Here is a 24,170-nt window from a genome sequence, read left to right as displayed (position 1 = left end):
GCGACATGTTCTACTGCACTAAAAAGGACCACCATATTACATGTATGTATTTTCCTATACACTGCCTTGACTGACCTGTGTGTATTCAGTTCGTCAGGATGGTAGGTGGAGCCTGTGGTCTCCATGGTCATCATGTTCGGTGACATGTGGCGAGGGTCAAATCACCAGGATACGCCACTGCAACGCCCCCACACCACAACTGGGGGGCAAAGACTGTGAGGGCCAGGGGAGAGAGACACAGCGCTGTGAGGCCAAGCCCTGTCCCAGTGAGTATGGTGGCCCAAGAGGAACAACACAGACAGACAGGCACATTGTCCATACCAGACCTGGGTTCAACATTTTAGCTGTCTGCCTCTTGCTTTAGAAAGAGAACTACTTTGAACCCGGGAGTTTGATCTGATTAATAACCACTAACATGTATTTAAAAACAGGCAGAATGAGACGTTTTATAGCTCGTTCCACTCATATAGGATGGGGCACCATTCACATGCTAAACATTCTGTCTGTCTTTTATAAAACGTCAATCTCAAATCAACTCGGCATGTGCCCAACTGCAGTCCTAGCCTCCAGGCCACAACAGGGCTGAGAATCCAATGACCCCTAGGAGATGTGTAGAGTGGTTTGTGTGTGACTGTAGGCCTTCAACTACTACTGTAATTCACTTTCTTACGGTCAAAGAGACTTGATAAGGCAGTAATGTAATGTAGTAAAACCTCCCCATGGACTCTTGAAGACTAGCCCCCAACGTGATCTAAAAGAGATCCTAACAAACAGTAGTGATGGCCGAATAACTGTTTATTTGTTATCCATCTGCAGTTGACGGTGGTTGGGGACCGTGGTCGCCATGGGCGATCTGCTCAGCAACCTGTGGGGGTGGAGTTAAGGGTCGGACCCGTGTCTGTAACAGCCCCGAACCCCAGTACAAAGGCAAGAAGTGCCCCGGGGAGACTAATGACAGTAACGCCTGCAACAAAAAGGACTGCCCTATCGGTGAGTGAGTGTGTACGTGTGTGTGTACGTGTGTGTGTACGTGTGTGTGTACGTGTGTGTGGACTGTGTGTGTTTGTGTGCGTCTGTATGTGTCGCACCTCCACCCTCATCCCTTTCCCTCTGTAATTCTGAGTTATTTCAGTTCATTCTAACATTCCTGTTTAGTTATTATACCTCATTTCAATATTCCTGTGATATGTGTTCTTAGAATGGCTTCCAGACTAATTTATTCACATATTTGTGCTGATAACAAAGTCTGGGAGGATGTGTTTGGCCTATTATGAGAAGGAAGACATTAGCTAATGCTAACATTGCTCTGAAAGCACTGAAACCTGCTAACTTGGAGAGACATGAAGGGAGCAACCTGGAGAAGCTAAATGTTAATATCGAAATATCAATACACAAATGTCCAAACGTAGCTGCATTAGACATGCCCTGGTTCTCTTCACTATCATAACCGGTCCCCATATTTATTTTAGTTATAGCTCTTTTATGTATCTGCTAACCATGCTAATCCCTGTCAGATGGCTGTCTGTCTAACCCATGCTAATCCCTGTCAAACGGCTGCCTGCTAACAATGCTAATCCCTGTCAGACGGCTGTCTAACCCATGTTAATCCCTGTCAGATGGCTGTCTGTCTAACCCATGCTAATCCCTGTCAGATGGCTGTCTGTCTAACCCATGTTAATCCCTGTCAGATGGCTGTCTGTCTAACCCATGTTAATCCCTGTCAGATGGCTGTCTGTCTAACCCATGCTAATCCCTGTCAGGCGGCTGTCTGTCTAACCATGTTTTATTGTTCCCTGTCAGACGGCTGTTTGTCTAACCCATGCTAATCCCTGTCAGACGGCTGTCTAACCCATGCTAATCCCTGTCAGACGGCTGTCTAACCCATGCTAATCCCTGTCAGACGGCTGTCTAACCCATGCTAATCCCAGTCAGATGACTGTTTGTCTAACCCATGCTAATCCCTGTCAGACGGCTGTCTAACCCATGCTAATCCCTGTCAAACGGCTGTCTAACCCATGCTAATCCCTGTCAGACGGCTGTCTAACCCATGCTAATCCCAGTCAGATGACTGTCTGTCTAACCCATGCTAATCCCTGTCAGACGGCTGTCTGTCTAACCCATGCTAATCCCTGTCAGACGGTTGCCTAACCAATGCTAATCCCTGTCAGACGGCTGTCTGTCTAACCCATGCTAATCCCTGTCAGACGGTTGCCTAACCCATGCTAATCCCTGTCAGATGGCTGTCTGTCTAACCCATGCTAATCCCTGTCAGACGGCTGTCTGTCTAACCCATGCTAATCCCTGTCAGACGGCTGTCTGTCTAACCATGTTTTATTGTTCCCTGTCAGACGGCTGTCTGTCTAACCCATGCTTTGGGGGAGTGCACTGTAACAGCGGCTCTGACGGATCCTGGGAGTGTGGACCCTGCCCCCTTGGTTTTCGTGGCAACGGCACCCACTGTGAAGATGTCAACGAGGTAATTTAGGGTTAAAGAAGGTTACACAAGTTAGATACTTTAACTAATGGTTAACGCTAACCTTAACCTTAGCTCTAATCATAGCCCTAAATAATGTAGGTCACCAGGCTATGCCTAACTCTAACCATTAGTTCATCCTGAATTTATTCATAGTCTTGACCTGTTACCCTTTTATAATCTGACCCTACTTCTGATCCTCTTCCTCCTCAGTATGACATGGGCTCTGATAGATCAATATGATTGATTGATTGATCTGACCCTCTTCCTCCTCAGTGTGACATGGGCTCTGATAGATCATGGGCTCTGCTTTCTGACTGATGAACTGATTAATTCATTGATTTGATATGTTTTTTCCCCTTCTCAGTGTGACATTGTGTCAGATGTCTGCTTTAAAGCTGGTGGAGCATTGCGTTGCGTCAACACAGACCCAGGGTTCCACTGTCTGGCCTGCCCACCCCGCTACAAGGGAACACAGCCCTTCGGTGTGGGGGTGGAGGCTGCCAGCAAGAACAAACAGGTACGTCTGTGCCACTCTATATCGTTTTTAGACCTAGTGTATTCTTTAGGCAGCGTATTAGTAGAGGTGTTATGAGGCTTGGTTTACAGTATTAGTAGAGGTGGTCGGAGGCTTGGTTTACAGTATTAGTAGCGGTGGTCGGAGGCTTGGTTTACAGTATTAGTAGAGGTGGTAGGTGGTGTGAGGCTTGGTTTACAGTATTAGTAGAGGGGGTATGAGGCTTGGTTTACAGTATTAGTAGAGGGGGTATGAGGCTTGGTTTACAGTATTAGTAGAGGTGTTATGAGGCTTGGTTTACAGTATTAGTAGAGGGGGTATGAGGCTTGGTTTACAGTATTAGTAGAGGGGGTATGAGGCTTGGTTTACAGTATTAGTAGAGGTGGTAGGAGGCTTGGTTTACAGTATTAGTAGCGGTGGTAGGTGGTAGGAGGCTTGGTTTACAGTATTAGTAGCAGTGGTAGGTGGTAGGAGGCTTGGTTTACATTATTAGTAGAGGGGGTATGAGGCTTGGTTTACAGTATTAGTAGAGGGGGGATGAGGCTTGGTTTACAGTATTAGTAGAGGGGGTATGAGGCTTGGTTTACAGTATTAGTAGAGGGGGTATGAGGCTTGGTTTACAGTATTAGTAGAGGGGGTATGAGGCTTGGTTTACAGTATCAGTAGAGGTGGTAGGAGGCTTGGTTTACAGTATTAGTAGAGGGGGTATGAGGCTTGGTTTACAGTATTAGTAGCGGTGGTAGGTGGTAGGAGGCTTGGTTTACAGTATTAGTAGCAGTGGTAGGTGGTAGGAGGCTTGGTTTACAGTATTAGTAGAGGGGGTATGAGGCTTGGTTTACAGTATTAGTAGCAGTGGTAGGTGGTAGGAGGCTTGGTTTACAGTATTAGTAGAGGGGGTATGAGGCTTGGTTTACAGTATTAGTAGCAGTGGTAGGTGGTAGGAGGCTTGGTTTACAGTATTAGTAGAGGGGGTATGAGGCTTGGTTTACAGTATTAGTAGCAGTGGTATGAGGTTGGTTTACAGTATTAGTAGAGGGGGTATGAGGCTTGGTTTACAGTATTAGTAGAGGTGGTATGAGGTTGGTTTACAGTATTAGTAGACTGGGTAGGTGGTAGGAGGCTTGGTTTACAGTATTAGTAGAGTTGGTATGAGGCTTGGTTTACAGTATTAGTAGAGGTGGTAGGAGGCTTGGTTTACAGTATTAGTAGAGTTGGTAAGAGGCTGTGTTTACAGTATTAGTAGACGTAGTAGGTGGTAGGAGGCTTGGTTTACAGTATTAGTAGAGGTGGTATGAGGCTTGGTTTACAGTATTAGTAGAGGTGGTAGGAGGCTTGGTTTACAGTATTAGTAGAGTTGGTGTGAGGCTTGGTTTACAGTATTAGTAGAGGGGGTATGAGGCTTGGTTTACAGTATTAGTAGAGGGGGTATGAGGCTTGGTTTACAGTATTAGTAGAGGTGTTATGAGGCTTGGTTTACAGTATTAGTAGAGGGGGTATGAGGCTTGGTTTACAGTATTAGTAGAGGGGGTATGAGGCTTGGTTTACAGTATTAGTCGAGGGGGTATGAGGCTTGGTTTACAGTATTAGTAGAGGTGGTAGGAGGCTTGGTTTACAGTATTAGTAGCGGTGGTAGGTGGTAGGAGGCTTGGTTTACAGTATTAGTAGCAGTGGTAGGTGGTAGGAGGCTTGGTTTACAGTATTAGTAGAGGGGGTATGAGGCTTGGTTTACAGTATTAGTAGAGGGGGTATGAGGCTTGGTTTACAGTATTAGTAGAGGGGGTATGAGGCTTGGTTTACAGTATTAGTAGAGGGGGTATGAGGCTTGGTTTACAGTATTAGTAGAGGGGGTATGAGGCTTGGTTTACAGTATTAGTAGAGGTGGTAGGAGGCTTGGTTTACAGTATTAGTAGAGGGGGTATGAGGCTTGGTTTACAGTATTAGTAGAGGTGTTATGAGGCTTGGTTTACAGTATTAGTAGCGGTGGTAGGTGGTAGGAGGCTTTGTTTACAGTATTAGTAGCAGTGGTAGGTGGTAGGAGGCTTGGTTTACAGTATTAGTAGAGGGGGTATGAGGCTTGGTTTACAGTATTAGTAGCAGTGGTAGGTGGTAGGAGGCTTGGTTTACAGTATTAGTAGAGGGGGTATGAGGCTTGGTTTACAGTATTAGTAGCAGTGGTAGGTGGTAGGAGGATTGGTTTACAGTATTAGTAGAGGGGGTATGAGGCTTGGTTTACAGTATTAGTAGCAGTGGTATGAGGTTGGTTTACAGTATTAGTAGAGGGGGTATGAGGCTTGGTTTACAGTATTAGTAGAGGTGGTATGAGGTTGGTTTACAGTATTAGTAGACTGGGTAGGTGGTAGGAGGCTTGGTTTACAGTATTAGTAGAGTTGGTATGAGGCTTGGTTTACAGTATTAGTAGAGGTGGTAGGAGGCTTGGTTTACAGTATTAGTAGAGTTGGTAAGAGGCTGTGTTTACAGTATTAGTAGACGTAGTAGGTGGTAGGAGGCTTGGTTTACAGTATTAGTAGAGGTGGTATGAGGCTTGGTTTACAGTATTAGTAGAGGTGGTAGGAGGCTTGGTTTACAGTATTAGTAGAGTTGGTTTGAGGCTTGGTTTACAGTATTAGTAGAGATGGTAGGAGGCTTGGTTTACAGTATTAGTAGAGGTAGTATGAGGCTTGGTTTACAGTATTAGTAGAGGTGGTAGGAGGCTTGGTTTACAGTATTAGTAGAGTTGGTTTGAGGCTTGGTTTACAGTATTAGTAGAGATGGTAGGAGGCTTGGTTTACAGTATTAGTAGAGGTAGTATGAGGCTTGGTTTACAGTATTAGTAGAGTTGGTATGAGGCTTGGTTTACAGTATTAGTAGAGGTAGTATGAGGCTTGGTTTACAGTATTAGTAGAGGTGTTATGAGGCTTGGTTTACAGTATTAGTAGCGGTGGTAGGTGGTAGGAGGCTTGGTTTACAGTATTAGTAGAGGGGGTATGAGGCTTGGTTTACAGTATTAGTAGCAGTGGTAGGTGGTAGGAGGCTTGGTTTACAGTATTAGTAGAGGGGGTATGAGGCTTGGTTTACAGTATTAGTAGCAGTGGTAGGTGGTAGGAGGCTTGGTTTACAGTATTAGTAGAGGGGGTATGAGGCTTGTTTTACAGTATTAGTAGAGGGGGTATGAGGCTTGATTTACAGTATTAGTAGAGGTGGTATGAGGTTGGTTTACAGTATTAGTAGACTGGGTAGGTGGTAGGAGGCTTGGTTTACAGTATTAGTAGAGTTGGTATGAGGCTTTGTTTACAGTATTAGTAGCAGTGGTAGGTGGTAGGAGGCTTGGTTTACAGTATTAGTAGAGGGGGTATGAGGCTTGGTTTACAGTATTAGTAGCAGTGGTAGGTGGTAGGAGGCTTGGTTTACAGTATTAGTAGAGGGGGTATGAGGCTTGGTTTACAGTATTAGTAGCAGTGGTATGAGGTTGGTTTACAGTATTAGTAGAGGGGGTATGAGGCTTGGTTTACAGTATTAGTAGAGGTGGTATGAGGTTGGTTTACAGTATTAGTAGACTGGGTAGGTGGTAGGAGGCTTGGTTTACAGTATTAGTAGAGTTGGTATGAGGCTTGGTTTACAGTATTAGTAGAGGTGGTAGGAGGCTTGGTTTACAGTATTAGTAGAGTTGGTAAGAGGCTGTGTTTACAGTATTAGTAGACGTAGTAGGTGGTAGGAGGCTTGGTTTACAGTATTAGTATAGGTGGTATGAGGCTTGGTTTACAGTATTAGTAGAGGTGGTAGGAGGCTTGGTTTACAGTATTAGTAGAGTTGGTTTGAGGCTTGGTTTACAGTATTAGTAGAGATGGTAGGAGGCTTGGTTTACAGTATTAGTAGAGGTAGTATGAGGCTTGGTTTACAGTATTAGTAGAAGGGGTATGAGGCTTGGTTTACAGTATTAGTAGAGGGGGTATGAGGCTTGGTTTACAGTATTAGTAGAGGGGGTATGAGGCTTGGTTTACAGTATTAGTAGAGGTGGTAGGAGGCTTGGTTTACAGTATTAGTAGAGGGGGTATGAGGCTTGGTTTACAGTATTAGTAGAGGTGTTATGAGGCTTGGTTACAGTATTAGTAGCGGTGGTAGGTGGTAGGAGGCTTGGTTTACAGTATTAGTAGCAGTGGTAGGTGGTAGGAGGCTTGGTTTACAGTATTAGTAGAGGGGGTATGAGGCTTGGTTTACAGTATTAGTAGCAGTGGTAGGTGGTAGGAGGCTTGGTTTACAGTATTAGTAGAGGGGGTATGAGGCTTGGTTTACAGTATTAGTAGCAGTGGTAGGTGGTAGGAGGCTTGGTTTACAGTATTAGTAGAGGGGGTATGAGGCTTGTTTTACAGTATTAGTAGAGGGGGTATGAGGCTTGATTTACAGTATTAGTAGAGGTGGTATGAGGTTGGTTTACAGTATTAGTAGACTGGGTAGGTGGTAGGAGGCTTGGTTTACAGTATTAGTAGAGTTGGTATGAGGCTTTGTTTACAGTATTAGTAGCAGTGGTAGGTGGTAGGAGGCTTGGTTTACAGTATTAGTAGAGGGGGTATGAGGCTTGGTTTACAGTATTAGTAGCAGTGGTAGGTGGTAGGAGGCTTGGTTTACAGTATTAGTAGAGGGGGTATGAGGCTTGGTTTACAGTATTAGTAGCAGTGGTATGAGGTTGGTTTACAGTATTAGTAGAGGGGGTATGAGGCTTGGTTTACAGTATTAGTAGAGGTGGTATGAGGTTGGTTTACAGTATTAGTAGACTGGGTAGGTGGTAGGAGGCTTGGTTTACAGTATTAGTAGAGTTGGTATGAGGCTTGGTTTACAGTATTAGTAGAGGTGGTAGGAGGCTTGGTTTACAGTATTAGTAGAGTTGGTAAGAGGCTGTGTTTACAGTATTAGTAGACGTAGTAGGTGGTAGGAGGCTTGGTTTACAGTATTAGTATAGGTGGTATGAGGCTTGGTTTACAGTATTAGTAGAGGTGGTAGGAGGCTTGGTTTACAGTATTAGTAGAGATGGTAGGAGGCTTGGTTTACAGTATTAGTAGAGGTAGTATGAGGCTTGGTTTACAGTATTAGTAGAAGGGGTATGAGGCTTGGTTTACAGTATTAGTAGAGGGGGTATGAGGCTTGGTTTACAGTATTAGTAGAGGGGGTATGAGGCTTGGTTTACAGTATTAGTAGAGGTGGTAGGAGGCTTGGTTTACAGTATTAGTAGAGGGGGTATGAGGCTTGGTTTACAGTATTAGTAGAGGTGTTATGAGGCTTGGTTTACAGTATTAGTAGCGGTGGTAGGTGGTAGGAGGCTTGGTTTACAGTATTAGTAGCAGTGGTAGGTGGTAGGAGGCTTGGTTTACAGTATTAGTAGAGGGGGTATGAGGCTTGGTTTACAGTATTAGTAGCAGTGGTAAGTGGTAGGAGGCTTGGTTTACAGTATTAGTAGAGGGGGTATGAGGCTTGGTTTACAGTATTAGTAGAGGGGGTATGAGGCTTGGTTTACAGTATTAGTAGAGGGGGTATGAGGCTTGGTTTACAGTATTAGTAGCAGTGGTATGAGGTTGGTTTACAGTATTAGTAGAGGGGGTATGAGGCTTGGTTTACAGTATTAGTAGAGGTGGTATGAGGTTGGTTTACAGTATTAGTAGACTGGGTAGGTGGTAGGAGGCTTGGTTTACAGTATTAGTAGCGGTGGTAGGTGGTAGGAGGCTTGGTTTACAGTATTAGTAGCAGTGGTAGGTGGTAGGAGGCTTGGTTTACAGTATTAGTAGAGGGGGTATGAGGCTTGGTTTACAGTATTAGTAGCAGTGGTAAGTGGTAGGAGGCTTGGTTTACAGTATTAGTAGAGGGGGTATGAGGCTTGGTTTACAGTATTAGTAGAGGGGGTATGAGGCTTGGTTTACAGTATTAGTAGAGGGGGTATGAGGCTTGGTTTACAGTATTAGTAGCAGTGGTATGAGGTTGGTTTACAGTATTAGTAGAGGGGGTATGAGGCTTGGTTTACAGTATTAGTAGAGGTGGTATGAGGTTGGTTTACAGTATTAGTAGACTGGGTAGGTGGTAGGAGGCTTGGTTTACAGTATTAGTAGAGTTGGTATGAGGCTTGGTTTACAGTATTAGTAGAGGTGGTAGGAGGCTTGGTTTACAGTATTAGTAGAGTTGGTAAGAGGCTGTGTTTACAGTATTAGTAGACGTAGTAGGTGGTAGGAGGCTTGGTTTACAGTATTAGTAGAGGTGGTATGAGGCTTGGTTTACAGTATTAGTAGAGGTGGTAGGAGGCTTGGTTTACAGTATTAGTAGAGTTGGTTTGAGGCTTGGTTTACAGTATTAGTAGAGATGGTAGGAGGCTTGGTTTACAGTATTAGTAGAGGTAGTATGAGGCTTGGTTTACAGTATTAGTAGAGGTGGTAGGAGGCTTGGTTTACAGTATTAGTAGAGTTGGTTTGAGGCTTGGTTTACAGTATTAGTAGAGATGGTAGGAGGCTTGGTTTACAGTATTAGTAGAGGTAGTATGAGGCTTGGTTTACAGTATTAGTAGAGTTGGTATGAGGCTTGGTTTACAGTATTAGTAGAGGTAGTATGAGGCTTGGTTTACAGTATTAGTAGAGGTGTTATGAGGCTTGGTTTACAGTATTAGTAGCGGTGGTAGGTGGTAGGAGGCTTGGTTTACAGTATTAGTAGAGGGGGTATGAGGCTTGGTTTACAGTATTAGTAGCAGTGGTAGGTGGTAGGAGGCTTGGTTTACAGTATTAGTAGAGGGGGTATGAGGCTTGGTTTACAGTATTAGTAGCAGTGGTAGGTGGTAGGAGGCTTGGTTTACAGTATTAGTAGAGGGGGTATGAGGCTTGTTTTACAGTATTAGTAGAGGGGGTATGAGGCTTGATTTACAGTATTAGTAGAGGTGGTATGAGGTTGGTTTACAGTATTAGTAGACTGGGTAGGTGGTAGGAGGCTTGGTTTACAGTATTAGTAGAGTTGGTATGAGGCTTTGTTTACAGTATTAGTAGCAGTGGTAGGTGGTAGGAGGCTTGGTTTACAGTATTAGTAGAGGGGGTATGAGGCTTGGTTTACAGTATTAGTAGCAGTGGTAAGTGGTAGGAGGCTTGGTTTACAGTATTAGTAGAGGGGGTATGAGGCTTGGTTTACAGTATTAGTAGAGGGGGTATGAGGCTTGGTTTACAGTATTAGTAGAGGGGGTATGAGGCTTGGTTTACAGTATTAGTAGCAGTGGTATGAGGTTGGTTTACAGTATTAGTAGAGGGGGTATGAGGCTTGGTTTACAGTATTAGTAGAGGTGGTATGAGGTTGGTTTACAGTATTAGTAGACTGGGTAGGTGGTAGGAGGCTTGGTTTACAGTATTAGTAGAGTTGGTATGAGGCTTGGTTTACAGTATTAGTAGAGGTGGTAGGAGGCTTGGTTTACAGTATTAGTAGAGTTGGTAAGAGGCTGTGTTTACAGTATTAGTAGACGTAGTAGGTGGTAGGAGGCTTGGTTTACAGTATTAGTAGAGGTGGTATGAGGCTTGGTTTACAGTATTAGTAGAGGTGGTAGGAGGCTTGGTTTACAGTATTAGTAGAGTTGGTTTGAGGCTTGGTTTACAGTATTAGTAGAGATGGTAGGAGGCTTGGTTTACAGTATTAGTAGAGGTAGTATGAGGCTTGGTTTACAGTATTAGTAGAGGTGGTAGGAGGCTTGGTTTACAGTATTAGTAGAGTTGGTTTGAGGCTTGGTTTACAGTATTAGTAGAGATGGTAGGAGGCTTGGTTTACAGTATTAGTAGAGGTAGTATGAGGCTTGGTTTACAGTATTAGTAGAGTTGGTATGAGGCTTGGTTTACAGTATTAGTAGAGGTAGTATGAGGCTTGGTTTACAGTATTAGTAGAGGTGTTATGAGGCTTGGTTTACAGTATTAGTAGCGGTGGTAGGTGGTAGGAGGCTTGGTTTACAGTATTAGTAGAGGGGGTATGAGGCTTGGTTTACAGTATTAGTAGCAGTGGTAGGTGGTAGGAGGCTTGGTTTACAGTATTAGTAGAGGGGGTATGAGGCTTGGTTTACAGTATTAGTAGCAGTGGTAGGTGGTAGGAGGCTTGGTTTACAGTATTAGTAGAGGGGGTATGAGGCTTGTTTTACAGTATTAGTAGAGGGGGTATGAGGCTTGATTTACAGTATTAGTAGAGGTGGTATGAGGTTGGTTTACAGTATTAGTAGACTGGGTAGGTGGTAGGAGGCTTGGTTTACAGTATTAGTAGAGTTGGTATGAGGCTTTGTTTACAGTATTAGTAGCAGTGGTAGGTGGTAGGAGGCTTGGTTTACAGTATTAGTAGAGGGGGTATGAGGCTTGGTTTACAGTATTAGTAGCAGTGGTAGGTGGTAGGAGGCTTGGTTTACAGTATTAGTAGAGGGGGTATGAGGCTTGGTTTACAGTATTAGTAGCAGTGGTATGAGGTTGGTTTACAGTATTAGTAGAGGGGGTATGAGGCTTGGTTTACAGTATTAGTAGAGGTGGTATGAGGTTGGTTTACAGTATTAGTAGACTGGGTAGGTGGTAGGAGGCTTGGTTTACAGTATTAGTAGAGTTGGTATGAGGCTTGGTTTACAGTATTAGTAGAGGTGGTAGGAGGCTTGGTTTACAGTATTAGTAGAGTTGGTAAGAGGCTGTGTTTACAGTATTAGTAGACGTAGTAGGTGGTAGGAGGCTTGGTTTACAGTATTAGTATAGGTGGTATGAGGCTTGGTTTACAGTATTAGTAGAGGTGGTAGGAGGCTTGGTTTACAGTATTAGTAGAGTTGGTTTGAGGCTTGGTTTACAGTATTAGTAGAGATGGTAGGAGGCTTGGTTTACAGTATTAGTAGAGGTAGTATGAGGCTTGGTTTACAGTATTAGTAGAAGGGGTATGAGGCTTGGTTTACAGTATTAGTAGAGGGGGTATGAGGCTTGGTTTACAGTATTAGTAGAGGGGGTATGAGGCTTGGTTTACAGTATTAGTAGAGGTGGTAGGAGGCTTGGTTTACAGTATTAGTAGAGGGGGTATGAGGCTTGGTTTACAGTATTAGTAGAGGTGTTATGAGGCTTGGTTTACAGTATTAGTAGCGGTGGTAGGTGGTAGGAGGCTTGGTTTACAGTATTAGTAGCAGTGGTAGGTGGTAGGAGGCTTGGTTTACAGTATTAGTAGAGGGGGTATGAGGCTTGGTTTACAGTATTAGTAGCAGTGGTAGGTGGTAGGAGGCTTGGTTTACAGTATTAGTAGAGGGGGTATGAGGCTTGGTTTACAGTATTAGTAGCAGTGGTAGGTGGTAGGAGGCTTGGTTTACAGTATTAGTAGAGGGGGTATGAGGCTTGTTTTACAGTATTAGTAGAGGGGGTATGAAGCTTGATTTACAGTATTAGTAGAGGTGGTATGAGGTTGGTTTACAGTATTAGTAGACTGGGTAGGTGGTAGGAGGCTTGGTTTACAGTATTAGTAGAGTTGGTATGAGGCTTTGTTTACAGTATTAGTAGCAGTGGTAGGTGGTAGGAGGCTTGGTTTACAGTATTAGTAGAGGGGGTATGAGGCTTGGTTTACAGTATTAGTAGCAGTGGTAGGTGGTAGGAGGCTTGGTTTACAGTATTAGTAGAGGGGGTATGAGGCTTGGTTTACAGTATTAGTAGCAGTGGTATGAGGTTGGTTTACAGTATTAGTAGACTGGGTAGGTGGTAGGAGGCTTGGTTTACAGTATTAGTAGAGTTGGTATGAGGCTTGGTTTACAGTATTAGTAGAGGTGGTAGGAGGCTTGGTTTACAGTATTAGTAGAGTTGGTAAGAGGCTGTGTTTACAGTATTAGTAGACGTAGTAGGTGGTAGGAGGCTTGGTTTACAGTATTAGTATAGGTGGTATGAGGCTTGGTTTACAGTATTAGTAGAGGTGGTAGGAGGCTTGGTTTACAGTATTAGTAGAGTTGGTTTGAGGCTTGGTTTACAGTATTAGTAGAGATGGTAGGAGGCTTGGTTTACAGTATTAGTAGAGGTAGTATGAGGCTTGGTTTACAGTATTAGTAGAAGGGGTATGAGGCTTGGTTTACAGTATTAGTAGAGGGGGTATGAGGCTTGGTTTACAGTATTAGTAGAGGGGGTATGAGGCTTGGTTTACAGTATTAGTAGAGGTGGTAGGAGGCTTGGTTTACAGTATTAGTAGAGGGGGTATGAGGCTTGGTTTACAGTATTAGTAGAGGTGTTATGAGGCTTGGTTTACAGTATTAGTAGCGGTGGTAGGTGGTAGGAGTCTTGGTTTACAGTATTAGTAGCAGTGGTAGGTGGTAGGAGGCTTGGTTTACAGTATTAGTAGAGGGGGTATGAGGCTTGGTTTACAGTATTAGTAGCAGTGGTAAGTGGTAGGAGGCTTGGTTTACAGTATTAGTAGAGGGGGTATGAGGCTTGGTTTACAGTATTAGTAGAGGGGGTATGAGGCTTGGTTTACAGTATTAGTAGAGGGGGTATGAGGCTTGGTTTACAGTATTAGTAGCAGTGGTAGGTGGTAGGAGGCTTGGTTTACAGTATTAGTAGCGGTGGTCGGAGGCTTGGTTTACAGTATTAGTAGAGGTGGTAGGTGGTGTGAGGCTTGGTTTACAGTATTAGTAGAGGGGGTATGAGGCTTGGTTTACAGTATTAGTAGAGGGGGTATGAGGCTTGGTTTACAGTATTAGTAGAGGTGTTATGAGGCTTGGTTTACAGTATTAGTAGAGGGGGTATGAGGCTTGGTTTACAGTATTAGTAGAGGGGGTATGAGGCTTGGTTTACAGTATTAGTAGAGGTGGTAGGAGGCTTGGTTTACAGTATTAGTAGCGGTGGTAGGTGGTAGGAGGCTTGGTTTACAGTATTAGTAGCAGTGGTAGGTGGTAGGAGGCTTGGTTTACAGTATTAGTAGAGGGGGTATGAGGCTTGGTTTACAGTATTAGTAGAGGGGGTATGAGGCTTGGTTTACAGTATTAGTAGAGGGGGTATGAGGCTTGGTTTACAGTATTAGTAGAGGGGGTATGAGGCTTGGTTTACAGTATTAGTAGAGGGGGTATGAGGCTTGGTTTACAGTATTAGTAGAGGTGGTAGGAGGCTTGGTTTACAGTATTAGTAGAGGGGGTATGAGGCTTGGTTTACAGTATTAGTAGAGGTGTTATGAGGCTTGGTTTACAGTATTAGTAGCGGTGGTAGGTGGTAGGAGGCTTTGTTTACAGTATTAGTAGCAGTGGTAGGTGGTAGGAGGCTTGGTTTACAGTATTAGTATAGGGGGTATGAGGCTTGGTTTACAGTATTAGTAGCAGTGGTAGGTGGTAGGAGGCTTGGTTTACAGTATTAGTAGAGGGGGTATGAGGCTTGGTTTACAGTATTAGTAGCAGTGGTAGGTGGTAGGAGGCTTGGTTTACAGTATTAGTAGAGGGGGTATGAGGCTTGGTTTACAGTATTAGTAGCAGTGGTATGAGGTTGGTTTACAGTATTAGTAGAGGGGGTATGAGGCTTGGTTTACAGTATTAGTAGAGGTGGTATGAGGTTGGTTTACAGTATTAGTAGACTGGGTAGGTGGTAGGAGGCTTGGTTTACAGTATTAGTAGAGTTGGTATGAGGCTTGGTTTACAGTATTAGTAGAGGTGGTAGGAGGCTTAGTTTACAGTATTAGTAGAGTTGGTAAGAGGCTGTGTTTACAGTATTAGTAGACGTAGTAGGTGGTAGGAGGCTTGGTTTACAGTATTAGTAGAGGTGGTATGAGGCTTGGTTTACAGTATTAGTAGAGGTGGTAGGAGGCTTGGTTTACAGTATTAGTAGAGTTGGTTTGAGGCTTGGTTTACAGTATTAGTAGAGATGGTAGGAGGCTTGGTTTACAGTATTAGTAGAGGTAGTATGAGGCTTGGTTTACAGTATTAGTAGAGGTGGTAGGAGGCTTGGTTTACAGTATTAGTAGAGTTGGTTTGAGGCTTGGTTTACAGTATTAGTAGAGATGGTAGGAGGCTTGGTTTACAGTATTAGTAGAGGTAGTATGAGGCTTGGTTTACAGTATTAGTAGAGTTGGTATGAGGCTTGGTTTACAGTATTAGTAGAGGTAGTATGAGGCTTGGTTTACAGTATTAGTAGAGGTGTTATGAGGCTTGGTTTACAGTATTAGTAGCTGTGGTAGGTGGTAGGAGGCTTGGTTTACAGTATTAGTAGAGGGGGTATGAGGCTTGGTTTACAGTATTAGTAGCAGTGGTAGGTGGTAGGAGGCTTGGTTTACAGTATTAGTAGAGGGGGTATGAGGCTTGGTTTACAGTATTAGTAGCAGTGGTAGGTGGTAGGAGGCTTGGTTTACAGTATTAGTAGAGGGGGTATGAGGCTTGTTTTACAGTATTAGTAGAGGGGGTATGAGGCTTGATTTACAGTATTAGTAGAGGTGGTATGAGGTTGGTTTACAGTATTAGTAGACTGGGTAGGTGGTAGGAGGCTTGGTTTACAGTATTAGTAGAGTTGGTATGAGGCTTGGTTTACAGTATTAGTAGAGGTGGTAGGAGGCTTGGTTTACAGTATTAGTAGCGGTGGTAGGTGGTAGGAGGCTTGGTTTACAGTATTAGTAGAGGTGGTATGAGGCTTGGTTTACAGTATTAGTAGAGGTGGTATGAGGCTTGGTTTACAGTATTAGTAGAGTTGGTATGAGGCTTGGTTTACAGTATTAGTAGATGTGGTAGGAGGCTTGGATTACAGTATTAGTAGACGTAGTAGGTGGTAGGAGGCTTGGTTTACAGTATTAGTAGAGGTGGTAGGAGGCTTGGTTTTACAGTATTAGTAGAGGGGGTATGAGGCTTGGTTTACAGTATTAGTAGCAGTGGTAGGTGGTAGGAGGCTTGGTTTACAGTATTAGTAGAGGGGGTATGAGGCTTGTTTTACAGTATTAGTAGAGGGGGTATGAGGCTTGGTTTACAGTATTAGTAGAGGTGGTATGAGGTTGGTTTACAGTATTAGTAGACTGGGTAGGTGGTAGGAGGCTTGGTTTACAGTATTAGTAGAGTTGGTATGACGCTTGGTTTACAGTATTAGTAGAGGTGGTAGGAGGCTTGGTTTACAGTATTAGTAGAGTTGGTATGAGGCTTGGTTTACAGTATTAGTAGAGGTAGTATGAGGCTTGGTTTACAGTATTAGTAGAGGTGGTAGGAGGCTTGGTTTACAGTATTAGTAGAGGTAGTATGAGGCTTAGTTTACAGTATTAGTAGAGTTGGTATGAGGCTTGGTTTACAGTATTAGTAGAGGTAGTATGAGGCTTGGTTTACAGTATTAGTAGAGGTAGTATGAGGCTTGGTTTACAGTATTAGTAGAGGGGGTATGAGGCTTGGTTTACAGTATTAGTAGAGATGGTAGGAGGCTTGGTTTACAGTATTAGTAGCGGTGGTAGGTGGTAGGAGGCTTGGTTTACAGTATTAGTAGAGGTGGTATGAGGTTGGTTTACAGTATTAGTAGAGTTGGTATGAGGCTTGGTTTACAGTATTAGTAGAGATGGTAGGAGGCTTGGTTTACAGTATTAGTAGAGGTAGTATGAGGCTTGGTTTACAGTATTAGTAGAGGTGGTAGGAGGCTTGGTTTACAGTATTAGTAGAGTTGGTTTGAGGCTTGGTTTACAGTATTAGTAGAGATGGTAGGAGGCTTGGTTTACAGTATTAGTAGAGGTAGTATGAGGCTTGGTTTACAGTATTAGTAGAGTTGGTATGAGGCTTGGTTTACAGTATTAGTAGAGGTAGTATGAGGCTTGGTTTACAGTATTAGTAGAGGTGTTATGAGGCTTGGTTTACAGTATTAGTAGCTGTGGTAGGTGGTAGGAGGCTTGGTTTACAGTATTAGTAGAGGGGGTATGAGGCTTGGTTTACAGTATTAGTAGCAGTGGTAGGTGGTAGGAGGCTTGGTTTACAGTATTAGTAGAGGGGGTATGAGGCTTGGTTTACAGTATTAGTAGCAGTGGTAGGTGGTAGGAGGCTTGGTTTACAGTATTAGTAGAGGGGGTATGAGGCTTGTTTTACAGTATTAGTAGAGGGGGTATGAGGCTTGATTTACAGTATTAGTAGAGGTGGTATGAGGTTGGTTTACAGTATTAGTAGACTGGGTAGGTGGTAGGAGGCTTGGTTTACAGTATTAGTAGAGTTGGTATGAGGCTTGGTTTACAGTATTAGTAGAGGTGGTAGGAGGCTTGGTTTACAGTATTAGTAGCGGTGGTAGGTGGTAGGAGGCTTGGTTTACAGTATTAGTAGAGGTGGTATGAGGCTTGGTTTACAGTATTAGTAGAGGTGGTATGAGGCTTGGTTTACAGTATTAGTAGAGTTGGTATGAGGCTTGGTTTACAGTATTAGTAGATGTGGTAGGAGGCTTGGATTACAGTATTAGTAGACGTAGTAGGTGGTAGGAGGCTTGGTTTACAGTATTAGTAGAGGTGGTAGGAGGCTTGGTTTTACAGTATTAGTAGAGGGGGTATGAGGCTTGGTTTACAGTATTAGTAGCAGTGGTAGGTGGTAGGAGGCTTGGTTTACAGTATTAGTAGAGGGGGTATGAGGCTTGTTTTACAGTATTAGTAGAGGGGGTATGAGGCTTGGTTTACAGTATTAGTAGAGGTGGTATGAGGTTGGTTTACAGTATTAGTAGACTGGGTAGGTGGTAGGAGGCTTGGTTTACAGTATTAGTAGAGTTGGTATGACGCTTGGTTTACAGTATTAGTAGAGGTGGTAGGAGGCTTGGTTTACAGTATTAGTAGAGTTGGTATGAGGCTTGGTTTACAGTATTAGTAGAGGTAGTATGAGGCTTGGTTTACAGTATTAGTAGAGGTGGTAGGAGGCTTGGTTTACAGTATTAGTAGAGGTAGTATGAGGCTTAGTTACAGTATTAGTAGAGTTGGTATGAGGCTTGGTTTACAGTATTAGTAGAGGTAGTATGAGGCTTGGTTTACAGTATTAGTAGAGGTAGTATGAGGCTTGGTTTACAGTATTAGTAGAGGGGGTATGAGGCTTGGTTTACAGTATTAGTAGAGATGGTAGGAGGCTTGGTTTACAGTATTAGTAGCGGTGGTAGGTGGTAGGAGGCTTGGTTTACAGTATTAGTAGAGGTGGTATGAGGTTGGTTTACAGTATTAGTAGAGTTGGTATGAGGCTTGGTTTACAGTATTAGTAGAGATGGTAGGAGGCTTGGTTTACAGTATTAGTAGAGGTAGTATGAGGCTTGGTTACAGTATTAGTAGAGGTGGTAGGAGGCTTGGTTTACAGTATTAGTAGAGTTGGTTTGAGGCTTGGTTTACAGTATTAGTAGAGATGGTAGGAGGCTTGGTTTACAGTATTAGTAGAGGTAGTATGAGGCTTGGTTTACAGTATTAGTAGAGTTGGTATGAGGCTTGGTTTACAGTATTAGTAGAGGTAGTATGAGGCTTGGTTTACAGTATTAGTAGAGGTGTTATGAGGCTTGGTTTACAGTATTAGTAGCTGTGGTAGGTGGTAGGAGGCTTGGTTTACAGTATTAGTAGAGGGGGTATGAGGCTTGGTTTACAGTATTAGTAGCAGTGGTAGGTGGTAGGAGGCTTGGTTTACAGTATTAGTAGAGGGGGTATGAGGCTTGGTTTACAGTATTAGTAGCAGTGGTAGGTGGTAGGAGGCTTGGTTTACAGTATTAGTAGAGGGGGTATGAGGCTTGTTTTACAGTATTAGTAGAGGGGGGTATGAGGCTTGATTTACAGTATTAGTAGAGGTGGTATGAGGCTTGGTTTACAGTATTAGTAGACTGGGTAGGTGGTAGGAGGCTTGGTTTACAGTATTAGTAGAGTTGGTATGAGGCTTGGTTTACAGTATTAGTAGAGGTGGTAGGAGGCTTGGTTTACAGTATTAGTAGCGGTGGTAGGTGGTAGGAGGCTTGGTTTACAGTATTAGTAGAGGTGGTATGAGGCTTGGTTTACAGTATTAGTAGAGGTGGTAGGAGGCTTGGTTTACAGTATTAGTAGAGTTGGTATGAGGCTTGGTTTACAGTATTAGTAGAGGTAGTATGAGGCTTGGTTTACAGTATTAGTAGAGGTGGTAGGAGGCTTGGTTTACAGTATTAGTAGAGGTAGTATGAGGCTTAGTTTACAGTATTAGTAGAGTTGGTATGAGGCTTGGTTTACAGTATTAGTAGAGGTAGTATGAGGCTTGGTTTACAGTATTAGTAGAGGTAGTATGAGGCTTGGTTTACAGTATTAGTAGAGGGGGGTATGAGGCTTGGTTACAGTATTAGTAGAGATGGTAGGAGGCTTGGTTTACCAGTATTAGTAGCGGTGGTAGGTGGTAGGAGGCTTGGTTACGTATTAGTAGAGGTGGTAATGAAGGTTGGGTTTACAAGTATTATTAGAGTTGTATGAGGCTTGGGTTACAGAGTAGTAGTAGGGTGGGTATAGATGCTTGGTTTAGCAGTATTAGGAGAGGTGGTAATGGAGGCTTGGGTTACAGTATTAGTAGAGTTGGTATGAGGCTTGGTTTACGTATAGTAGAGGTGGTAGGAAGGCTTGGATTACAGGTATTAGTAGACGTAGTAGGTGGTAGGAGGCTTGGTTTACAGTATTAGTAGAGGTGGTAGGAGGCTTGGTTTACAGTATTAGTAGAGGTGGTATGTGTATGAGCTTGGTTTACAGTATTAGTAGAGTGGTATGAGGCTTGGTTTACAGTATTAGTAGAGGTGGTAGGAGGCTTGGTTTACAGTATTAGTAGAGTGGTAGTATGAGGCTTGGTTTACAGTATTAGTAGAGGTGGTAGGAGGCTTGGTTTACAGTATTAGTAGAGGTGGTAGGAGGCTTGGTTTACAGTATTAGTAGAGGTGGTATGAGGCTTGGTTTACAGTATTAGTAGAGGTGGTAGGTTGTGATGAGGCTTGGTTTACAGTATTAGTAGAGGTGGTAGGAGGCTTGGTTTACAGTATTAGTAGAGGTGGTAGGAGGCTTGGTTTACAGTATTAGTAGAGGTGGTATGAGGCTTGGTTTACAGTATTAGTAGAGTAGATGGTAGGAGGCTTGGTTTACAGTATTAGTAGAGTTGGTATGAGGTTTGGTTTACAGTATTAGTAGAGTTGGTATGAGGCTTGGTTTACAGTATTAGTAGAGTTGGTATGAGGCTTGGTTTACAGTATTAGTAGAGGTGGTAGGTGGTATGAGGCTTGGTTTACAGTATTAGTAGAGGTGGTAGGAGGCTTGGTTTACAGTATTAGTAGAGGTAGTATGAGGCTTGGTTTACAGTATTAGTAGAGGTGGTATGAGGCTTGGTTTACAGTATTAGTAGAGATGGTAGGAGGCTTGGTTTACAGTATTAGTAGAGGTGGTATGAGGCTTGGTTTACAGTATTAGTAGAGGTGGTATGAGGCTTGGTTTACAGTATTAGTAGAGGTGGTAGGAGGCTTGGTTTACAGTATTAGTAGAGATGGTAGGAGGCTTGGTTTACAGTATTAGTAGAGGTAGTATGAGGCTTGGTTTACAGTATTAGTAGAGGTGGTATGAGGCTTGGTTTACAGTATTAGTAGAGATGGTAGGAGGCTTGGTTTACAGTATTAGTAGAGGTGTTTATGAGGCTTGGTTTACAGTATATAGGAGTGGTATGAGGCTTGGTTTACAGTATTAGTAGAGAGATGGTAGGAGTCTTGGTTTACAGTATTAGTAGAGATGGTAGGAGGCTTGGTTTACAGTATTAGTAGAGGTAGTATGAGGCTTGGTTTACAGTATTAGTAGAGGGGTGTATGAGGCTTGGTTTACAGTATTAGTAGAGGTAGTATGAGGCTTGGTTTACAGTATTAGTAGGAGGTAGTATGAGGCTTGGTTTACAGTATTAGTAGAGGTGGTGTGAGGCTTGGTTTACAGTATTAGTAGAGGTGGTATGAGGCTTGGTTTACAGTATTAGTAGAGATGGTAGGAGGCTTGGTTTACAGTATTAGTAGTAGGTGGTAGAGGCTTGGTTTACAGTATTAGTAGAGGTGGTATGAGGCTTGGTTTACAGTATTAGTAGTGGTGGTAGGTGGTAGGAGGCTTGGTTTACAGTATTAGTAGAGGTGGTATGAGGCTTGGTTTACAGTATTAGTAGAGGTGGTATGAGGCTTGGTTTACAGTATTAGTAGAGTTGGTATGAGGCTTGGTTTACAGTATTAGTAGAGGTGGTAGGAGGCTTGGTTTACAGTATTAGTAGCGGTGGTAGGTGGTAGGAGGCTTGGTTTACAGTATTAGTAGAGGTGGTATGAGGCTTGGTTTACAGTATTAGTAGAGGTGGTATGAGGCTTGGTTTACAGTATTAGTAGAGTTGGTATGAGGCTTGGTTTACAGTATTAGTAGAGATGGTAGGAGGCTTGGATTACAGTATTAGTAGACGTAGTAGGTGGTAGGAGGCTTGGTTTACAGTATTAGTAGAGGTGGTAGGAGGCTTGGTTTACAGTATTAGTAGAGGTGGTATGTGGTATGAGCTTGGTTTACAGTATTAGTAGAGTGGTATGAGGCTTGGTTTACAGTATTAGTAGAGGTGGTAGGAGGCTTGGTTTACAGTATTAGTAGAGGTGGTATGAGGCTTGGTTTACAGTATTAGTAGAGTTGGTAGGAGGCTTGGTTTACAGTATTAGTAGGTGGTAGGAGGCTTGGTTTACAGTATTAGTAGAGGTGGTATGAGGCTTGGTTTACAGTATTAGAGGTGGTAGGTGGTATGAGGCTTGGTTTACAGTATTAGTAGAGGTGGTAGGAGGCTTGGTTTACAGTATTAGTAGAGGTGGTAGGAGGCTTGGTTTACAGTATTAGTAGAGGTGGTATGAGGCTTGGTTTACAGTATTAGTAGAGATGGTATGAGGCTTGGTTTACAGTATTAGTAGAGGTGGTATGAGGCTTGGTTTACAGTATTAGTAGAGTGGTATGAGGCTTGGTTTACAGTATTAGTAGAGGTGGTATGAGGCTTGGTTTACAGTATTAGTAGAGGTGGTAGTATGAGGCTTGGTTTACAGTATTAGTAGAGGTGGTATGAGGCTTGGTTTACAGTATTAGTAGAGGTGGTATGAGGCTTGGTTTACAGTATTAGTAGAGGTGGTATGAGGCTTGGTTTACAGTATTAGTAGAGATGGTAGGAGGCTTGGTTTACAGTATTAGTAGAGGTGTTATGAGGCTTGGTTTACAGTATTAGTAGAGGTGGTATGAGGCTTGGTTTACAGTATTAGTAGAGGTGGTAGGAGTCTTGGTTTACAGTATTAGTAGAGATGGTAGGAGGCTTGGTTTACAGTATTAGTAGAGGTAGTATGAGGCTTGGTTTACAGTATTAGTAGAGGTGGTATGAGGCTTGGTTTACAGTATTAGTAGAGATGGTAGGAGGCTTGGTTTACAGTATTAGTAGAGGTGTTATGAGGCTTGGTTTACAGTATTAGTAGAGGTGGTATGAGGCTTGGTTTACAGTATTAGTAGAGGTGGTATGGAGGCTTGGTTTACAGTATTAGTAGAGATGGTAGGAGGCTTGGTTTACAGTATTAGTAGAGGTAGTATGAGGCTTGGTTTACAGTATTAGTAGAGGTGGTATGAGGCTTGGTTTACAGTATTAGTAGAGGTAGTATGAGGCTTGGTTTACAGTATTAGTAGAGGTGGTATGAGGCTTGGTTTACAGTATTAGTAGAGGTGGTAGGAGGCTTGGTTTACAGTATTAGTAGAGGTGGTAGGAGGCTTGGTTTACAGTATTAGTAGAGGTGGTATGAGGCTTGGTTTACAGTATTAGTAGAGGGGGTGGTGAGGCTTGGTTTACAGTATTAGTAGAGGTGGTATGAGGCTTGGTTTACAGTATTAGTAGAGGTAGGTGTGAGGCTTGGTTTACAGTATTAGTAGAGGGGGTATGAGGCTTGGTTTACAGTATTAGTAGAGATGGTAGGAGGCTTGGTTTACAGTATTAGTAGAGGTGGTTGGTATGAGGCTTGGTTTACAGTATTAGTAGAGGTGGTATGAGGTTGGTTTACAGTATTAGTAGCGGGTGGGTAGGTGGTAGGAGGCTTGGTTTACAGTATTATTAGAGGTGGTCTGAGGCTTGGTTTACAGTATTAGTAGAGGTGGTATGAGGCTTGGTTTACAGTATTAGTAGAGTTGGTATGAGGCTTGGTTTACAGTATTAGTAGCAGTGGTAGGTGGTAGGAGGCTTGGTTTACAGTATTAGTAGAGGGGGTATGAGGCTTGGTTTACAGTATTAGTAGCAGTGGTAGGTGGTAGGAGGCTTGGTTTACAGTATTAGTAGAGGGGGTATGAGGCTTGGTTTACAGTATTAGTAGAGGGGGTATGAGGCTTGGTTTACAGTATTAGTAGAGGTGGTATGAGGTTGGTTTACAGTATTAGTAGACTGGGTAGGTGGTAGGAGGCTTGGTTTACAGTATTAGTAGAGTGGTATGAGGCTTGGTTTACAGTATTAGTAGAGTGGTAGGTGGTAGGAGGCTTGGTTTACAGTATTAGTAGAGGGGGTATGAGGCTTGGTTTACAGTATTAGTAGCAGTGGTAGGTGGTAGGAGGCTTGGTTTACAGTATTAGTAGAGGGGGTATGAGGCTTGGTTTACAGTATTAGTAGAGTGGTATGAGGCTTGGTTTACAGTATTAGTAGAGGGGGTATGAGGCTTGGTTTACAGTATTAGTAGAGGTGGTATGAGGTTGGTTTACAGTATTAGTAGACTGGGTAGGTGGTAGGAGGCTTGGTTTACAGTATTAGTAGAGTTGGTATGAGGCTTGGTTTACAGTATTAGTAGAGGTGGTAGGAGGCTTGGTTTACAGTATTAGTAGAGTTGGTAAGAGGCTGGTTTACAGTATTAGTAGACGTAGTAGGTGGTAGGAGGCTTGGTTTACAGTATTAGTAGAGGTGGTATGAGGCTTGGTTTACAGTATTAGTAGAGGTGGTAGGAGGCTTGGTTTACAGTATTAGTAGAGTTGGTTTGAGGCTTGGTTTACAGTATTAGTAGAGATGGTAGGAGGCTTGGTTTACAGTATTAGTAGAGGTAGTATGAGGCTTGGTTTACAGTATTAGTAGAAGGGGTATGAGGCTTGGTTTACAGTATTAGTTAGAGGGGGTATGAGGCCTTGGTTTTACAGTATTAGTAGAGGGGGTATGAGGCTTGGTTTACAGTATTAGTAGAGGTGGTAGGAGGCTTGGTTTACAGTATTCGTAGAGGGGGTAGTATGAGGCTTGGTTTACAGTATTAGTAGAGGTGTTAT

General features: G+C 43.1%; 1 protein-coding gene across 2 annotated transcripts in view; it reads left to right on the top strand.

Moving 5' to 3' along the window:
• The window catches only part of LOC109885802 (thrombospondin-2-like), a 169,784-nt gene that overhangs the window by 109,651 nt on the left and 35,963 nt on the right, over positions 1-24,170 (top strand). For both annotated transcript variants that reach the window (XM_031835171.1, XM_031835170.1), the window contains exons 9-12: positions 90-266; positions 817-990; positions 2,349-2,476; positions 2,841-2,993. In XM_031835171.1, the coding sequence (XP_031691031.1) occupies positions 90-266; positions 817-990; positions 2,349-2,476; positions 2,841-2,993 (632 nt within the window). The remainder of the gene's footprint in view (positions 1-89; positions 267-816; positions 991-2,348; positions 2,477-2,840; positions 2,994-24,170) is intronic.

Source organism: Oncorhynchus kisutch, linkage group LG11, assembly GCF_002021735.2.
Source record: "Oncorhynchus kisutch isolate 150728-3 linkage group LG11, Okis_V2, whole genome shotgun sequence".
NCBI classification, from domain to species: Eukaryota; Metazoa; Chordata; class Actinopteri; order Salmoniformes; family Salmonidae; genus Oncorhynchus; species Oncorhynchus kisutch.
Note: the sequence above shows the minus strand (reverse complement) of the source record. Positions and strands in the feature narration are given on the sequence as shown.